This window comes from Arachis ipaensis, chromosome B05 (assembly GCF_000816755.2).
Source record: "Arachis ipaensis cultivar K30076 chromosome B05, Araip1.1, whole genome shotgun sequence".
NCBI classification, from domain to species: Eukaryota; Viridiplantae; Streptophyta; class Magnoliopsida; order Fabales; family Fabaceae; genus Arachis; species Arachis ipaensis.
In genome coordinates this window covers 126,950,391-126,957,126 of record NC_029789.2, presented here as the reverse complement: position 1 = coordinate 126,957,126, position 6,736 = coordinate 126,950,391, and the positions used below count along the sequence as shown (strand labels likewise).

The 6,736-nt window shown below is 33.5% G+C and overlaps 1 protein-coding gene across 4 annotated transcripts in view; it reads left to right on the top strand.

Annotated features, from left to right (window-relative positions):
• LOC107644064 (probable cyclic nucleotide-gated ion channel 20, chloroplastic) overlaps positions 193–6,736 on the top strand; it is an 11,897-nt gene continuing 5,353 nt past the window's right edge. Inside the window, exons 1-8 of one of the 4 annotated variants that reach the window (XM_021124467.1) lie at positions 193–459; positions 1,110–1,614; positions 2,758–2,949; positions 3,143–3,241; positions 3,585–3,722; positions 4,510–4,758; positions 5,113–5,355; positions 5,788–5,933. In XM_021124467.1, the coding sequence (XP_020980126.1) occupies positions 1,123–1,614; positions 2,758–2,949; positions 3,143–3,241; positions 3,585–3,722; positions 4,510–4,758; positions 5,113–5,355; positions 5,788–5,933 (1,559 nt within the window). In that variant the 5' untranslated portion in view covers positions 193–459; positions 1,110–1,122. Of the gene's footprint in view, positions 460–1,102; positions 1,615–2,757; positions 2,950–3,142; positions 3,242–3,584; positions 3,723–4,509; positions 4,759–5,112; positions 5,356–5,787; positions 5,934–6,736 lie in introns of those variants that run through there. The other 3 variants (XM_016347850.2, XM_021124468.1, XM_016347851.2) reach the window with 3 other exon arrangements.

The window sequence follows — 6,736 nt, the reverse complement described above, 5'->3', positions numbered from 1 at the left end:
ACCTGATAATCAGTATTCACTAGTTTTGTTTATTTATTTATTTAAAAAACCTCTTTATTGAAACAAAAGAAAAACAGAAAAGAAAAGAAAAGGGGCTTTATTCTGCAAAAGCCAATCTAAAGAGTAAAGACCGTCCTTCGTAAGTATGACAGCGTCAATTAAATAGACAACAATGTACCAAGTCACCACACCAACAGTATCACATTCGCACACTGACAAACAACTTGTTTTTCATTCAAGTCTTCCCATTGACTTTGTCAAAGTCTTTCTCCCTCACACTCCTAACGCACCGCACACGAAGACAAGACTGTGTCACTGTCTCCCTCTCTCACACATGTTCATGTTTTAACTCTTTATGTTGAAGGCTCCCTCTTCTTCTTCTCTCATTATCAGCTACCTCCCAATTCCCAATAATGCACGCTTTTAGCTTTACTTGAAAATCTCTCCCCACACCCACAGGTAAGGTCAAATTCTTTCCGGGCTTCTCTTTCTTTTCATTGCATTTCTTTTTCATTTTCTTGTTTCTGGTCATTTGTGGACGAATTATGCTTGAATTCTCCTACTGATTCGTAATTCAGTTGTAACTGATCGCTTTGCTACTCGTAACACTACACAAACACCTATCTATAATTGTAGAGATAGAAAAGATGGTGGGAATTGGGATGGACATTGATGCGTTTGCTTACTCTTTATTTGAAATTAGTGCCTGGATGCTACATGCACTCGAGTTATTGTGTTGTTAATTTAGGTCAATTGTGTCTAGTTCTATTCTTCTAAGCTTCGTCAAGAAATTTTCCAATGTATACACAATTCTACACAGGGTCTCCCTTATGATGCATTATGTTTGGATTTTGTGTTTGAGACAGAAACTTAAACACAGGGAGACAAGACTGAAAATTTTGTAGTCTTTGATTTGGTTTGGTTACTGAGTCGTTAGTCTTTGGCTTTCCCTGCTGCATTGGTTATTTCTGTATTTCCGGTTATATATAATTGGCAAGGCCCCGTTCTTTTCAAATATAAGTTGAATTGAACTGTTACATTTTGAAATAGTTGAGATGATTCATAAATATATGTATTGAATGTGTTGTTTGCTTGATAAAAGATTACAGTTGTCAAGGAAACATGGCTAGCTTTGAGAAAGATGAGGAGCCAATGCTGTTAGAAACACGTGGGCCGCGATCTGATGAACATGTGGATTCTAATTTCCGGAGGCTTGTGACAAGGACACGAAGTGCATCAATGTCGATTCCCATGGTCTCCATGGAATCATCCGACAGAGAAGCTACTTTTGTGGGGCATACTGGTCCACTACGTACTGTGAGAAAAACCCCTTTTCCTCAAATGAGTGGTCCACTCTATCCCACCCAAGGAACTGGAAATCCTTTACAGCGTAGCAGAGTTGTGGCAGGAAACAATGTAGGGGAGAGCAGGACAGAAAGGTTCCGCAACACAGGTGAAAGTCATTGGAATAACAACAATGATAGGAAGAATGAACACTTACTGAGGTCTGGGCAATTGGGAATGTGTAACGATCCTTATTGTACTACTTGCCCTGCTAACTTTAAGGCTGCCCAACAAGGAAATTCAAGAACTTTGTATAGACGTGATCCCGTGGTATCTTTCGTTCTTAAATATATTAATTTCTTGCCACAAAATTATTGTCATGTATTGATATTTTAATCTCAATATGTTTTGTTTTGCTCTATATCTTTATTTTCGTACATGTCTGTGTTCTGAGTTCATTTCAATGATTTTTTGTTACTCTTAATAAATTTATAGGTAATTAGCTAAATTATAGTGCATTATGTGCTTATCAAGTATAAATAGTTTATAATTGCATAACTTTGATGCATTTTTTTTTTATATTTTTTCCATCTCAGTCACATTGATCTGCATTATTTTCCAATTATGTAGTTATGGGTTTCTGAACTTGTATATCATCATATGTAATCATATTCAAATATTTTTATTCTATCAAATCAAGTGATTCATCTATGAAAAACACTCTGTTTAAATTGTGTCCTAAGGCATGAGTTCAAGCCTAGCTTCTAAGGTTCATTTGATATGTGATTTTGGTTTATCATGATACATGAGTAACTAGTGTCAACAGAATTGATTGGATATTTTGGCAAAATATTGATAGAATATCTACCAGTATATTAGCAGAATATTTGCTCATTCAAATCTGCTAATTCTGTGATTGTGCATCTGTAATTATGTAATCAAACTCTGGGATTGTGCAGCTGTGATTGTGTACTTATATCCTAGATTAGGTTAGCCTAGCTATAGGTAAGCATATGAAATTAGCATGTGTTTACTCTATTTAATGCTGTAGAAAATTCAGAATACATAAAAAATAATAGTTTGCAAAATCTCTTGAACCTTAAGAGTAAGACTAATTCTCATTATGGAATTGATTTAATAAAGCTGCTGTGTTCAAGGTGCATAATTACATTTTTTTTTCTATTAAAGTTTAGGATTTAGGGTTCAAGGTACACAACTATTGCTGTTGTTATTATCATTGCTCAATTTGAGGGGCAACAAAGTGTTGTCGATTAACAATTTCTGGTGGTCTTGTTTATTCAATACTTACTTTTCAAAGGCCGTTTTGACAAGGGCCTGTGTGTAGTTTGATCATCTTGTAATCTTTTCCTTTTCCATTTCCCTTTTATGAACATCTATTAGCAATTTAGCATCACCTTTAATAACCAAGAAATTTACTTTCTGTTGTTTTTCTATCATATTTTGTGTTCATAGTTCCATAATGTTCTCTATGGAGATGCCAAGGGTTTCGCTAGAAAAGTTTACTCATTTTTCTCTTCTCATATTCCTGGAGTTATGAATCCTCACAATAAAGTTGTGCAACAATGGAACAAGGCTTTGGCTATTTCTTGTTTGGTGGCAATTTTTCTAGATCCATTATTTTTCTTCTTACTGAATGCGCGGGAGGTATGATTGTTTACCTTTTATTTAACTACAAAATTCCACTAGTTGACACTGATAATCTTTTCTTGATACTATTTGTAAAATGTTTACACCCTTTGGGTGTGGCTGTTCTCCAGGGACCTGTGTTACGGGATGCTTGTCCATCGGGCTGCCCCTTTTTATTTTTAAACTATTCTCTACATTTTTTTTTCTGCAGGATTTGAAATGTATTGTTATCAACTGGCCAATGACAGCTACACTTGTTTTGTTTAGAAGCTTGAATGATGCCATATATTTCTTGAACATTCTTCTTCAGGTAATTTCTAATTGATGATCTGTTTTGAAATATTCTGATAAGTATATTTCAGAAGAGTTTTCTGGCAATAAATAATCGGGTTTAGAAAATCTTTCATCAATCAGAATTTTCTAACCAACGATGTTTGTGTTGCATATACTTACAACGATGTCTCTTATGATATGAGTACTTAATATCTCCTTTACCTCTGAAAGAAGGCTTACATAAAATTTTAATTGATGGCTTGTATGTATTTTGTAGCAATATGATGTGTATAAAAAGTTCCTCTGAAATTTTATGTTATGATAAATATTAAAATGCATTCATCTTGCTTAAATAACTATACCAAGTTGCATGTTTGCAGTTTAGGTTGGCTTATGTTTCTCCCGAGTCAACAGTGGTTGGTGCCGGAGATTTAGTTGACCATCCGAAGAAAATTGCTTTACATTACCTATGGGGCTATTTTTTGCTTGATTTATTTATTGTGATTCCCCTTCCTCAGGTAAGTTTCTTGTCATCATTTATTTCTCATGGAAGCATAGCTTTTGGTACTTCTCTTCTGCATCCTTTTTGCTGGGTTTCTTCTTTTCATTTTAGCTTCATATTTCGGGTCTCCGTTTGAACTTAATACTTATTCGTGTTTTCTCTCCACATCTTTGTTATATGTATTCTTGTTATGGTATATTTTTTTATTGTCTTATATAATATGTATGTAAACGGTTTCACTGTAAACATGATATATGATAGGACACAATGACTTTGCTTGATCCATCTAGCCGATCTCACATAGTGGGATAAGGCTTTGTTTTTGTTGTATAATCGATATCAAAAGAAAATGTCAAGGTCCTTAGTTTGACATTTTGTTGGGATTATCATTTGAATCTATAGTGTGTCAAAATATATGAAAAGGCTAGAGATTCATATATTTTGATGCTACTGTAGAATAATACTCTCAGGAACATCTGTATATTGTTTGTTCTCTTGTTACTATATCCTCATTTCTACTATTACTTGTACCCTGTTATCATTTTTAAAGTTTAAAAGTGAACTACAACTTTTACTCTGCTTTGTGTGGCACTACAAAGAATAAATTGTCTATGAAGTATGAACATGAACATTTGCATGAGAACATGTGATTGGAAGATAAAGGAAAAACGGTTTTTTTTTTTTTTTTTTTTTTTTTTTTTTTTTTTTTTTTTTTTTTTTTTTTTTTTTTTGGTAGAAGCAACTATCGTTTATGATGAAATAATCGATCAAAGACCTCTCCTGACACGTAGTGAATTGTGCAGATAATGCTTTATTTCATTATACCAACCTACTTGGGTTTCTCAGGGGCAAATTATGCTAAGAATCTTCTGCGTGCAGCTATCCTTGCGCAATACATGCCTAGACTATTCAGGTTTCTGCCTTTGCTAATTGGCCAGTCTCCAACAGGGTTCATATTTGAGTCGGCATGGGGGAATTTTATTATAAATCTTCTTATTTTTATGCTATCGGGACATGTTGTTGGCTCTTGCTGGTACCTCTTTGGCCTACAAGTGAGTAAAAACATTGTTAGGCTTCCCCTCTCTTCTTTTATTAAATGCTTATATAGATTCAAGACATCGATCATGAATATAACATAAAAGAAAAAATAATAGAAATATTACCTTTTAATTGGAAAAAATGAAGTTCTTTTTCATTATGATAATTGTGTGTGATGTGCTCAGATATTTAATTCTTCTATTTTATTACAGTTGATTATGAAATTCAACTATTAAAGTTTTTTTCATACCTTGGAACACTCAATCATAAATCATGAATGTATTTAGAATCAAGAATTTGATTCTGTAAATGAAAATTATTGTTCTATTACTAACTTTATACACTTTTTTCCCTCTTACTTGTTCCAGAGGGTTAATCAATGTTTTCGAAACGCCTGCTCTAATTCTACTCTTCCTGGATGCAAGAATTACATTGATTGTGGCCTGTCTACCGACACACCAATTGAGTGGCATAATAATGAAAATGCCACTAATTGTTTGAACTCCAGTTCTGGTGTTTTTGAATATGGGATTTATGCCAATGCTGTAAGACTTACCACAGAAACTAATGTGGTCAAGAAATATGTGTATGCTCTGTTTTGGGGTTTCCAGGTATGCAAATTATGTCCTATACTAGTAAGTTTCATGTGCAAATTTCCATTTTGATTATTTTTTTGGTTTGTCTCAACCTTGGCTTTTTTTTTGTTAACCTATTTTAGTAATTACATGATGTACATTCCTGCGGTGAAAAAAATTGAATAATCCTATTTTATATACATCAAACCCCGTCTTTCATATTATTACTTTTTTCCATCTTTGATCTCTTTCTCTAAAACTCATGACCAGTTCCCTTAGGTTTGAAGGAATACTCGGCACATAGTTTATGTTGTGCTGGAATTTTAATTTAAGAATTTTTGGGGTGACAATTCATGAACGTGTGCTCTGATATCATGCCAAGCAACTTAGATCAGTAGTAACTTAAAAAAAGCTCTATGTGAAGACACATTTGATATTCCTTAACTTGCTTTGTGATCTTTAATACAGCAAATAAGTACTCTTGCTGGTAATCAAACCCCAAGCTATTTTGTGTGGGAAGTCCTGTTCACAATGGCCATCATAGGGCTAGGACTCTTGCTTTTCGCACTTCTTATTGGAAACATACAAAATTTTCTTCAAGGCCTTGGGCGAAGGTAGAACTTTTTTTTCTTTCATGCCTAGTCCCCTTAGTTGTTTTATGACAATATTGCTCATATTCATCTGTTTACCTTAAATTTATCTTCTGTTTACAGTACTCTCCATGTGAAAATTTACGAATGATGTTGGGATTGTGGCTTTTAGATAGTGAAGGGGGAGATCAGAGATAAGATAATGAAATAATATGTATGAAAATCACTAATATTATTATATTGCAGTGTAATACAAAAGACAAATTCCCATTTTTGTTTATAATTCATACCCTAATACTACTGAATAATGAAATAGTCATAAATAATGTCACAGCCAATCCTCAATATCATCTCTAGTAGTCTTTGATATTCTAAGATATATATTATATGCTGTCTTTGTATCTAAGAAATGATACAGGTGGGTGAATAATAGCTGCACTCGTGTTAACAATTAACATATCTAACTAGGGTTTTTTACACCCTGCCATGATTTATAAACAAACCAAACATGTCTAATTATTCATAAATAGCTGACTTCTCGGTTTTCCAATTTGTTCATAAAACCTTCTAGAGTGTAAATCGTGACAGGATTTAAGGTTTGTCTTTTTATTCATAATAACTAAGATCGCTATATGTATTATCTCTATATAGTTGTTCCCCTAGTGGGTTTTATGATCAAATTGAAGAACCCACTAGTCTATGTCAATTTATGAGTATTAAAGGTGTTTGGTTTGTTCATAAATTGTGCCAAGGATGTAACAATTTATGAAGATATTGTAACACCTAACTGGTTGCAATGATTTACATAGAAAGTAAACCGGATATAT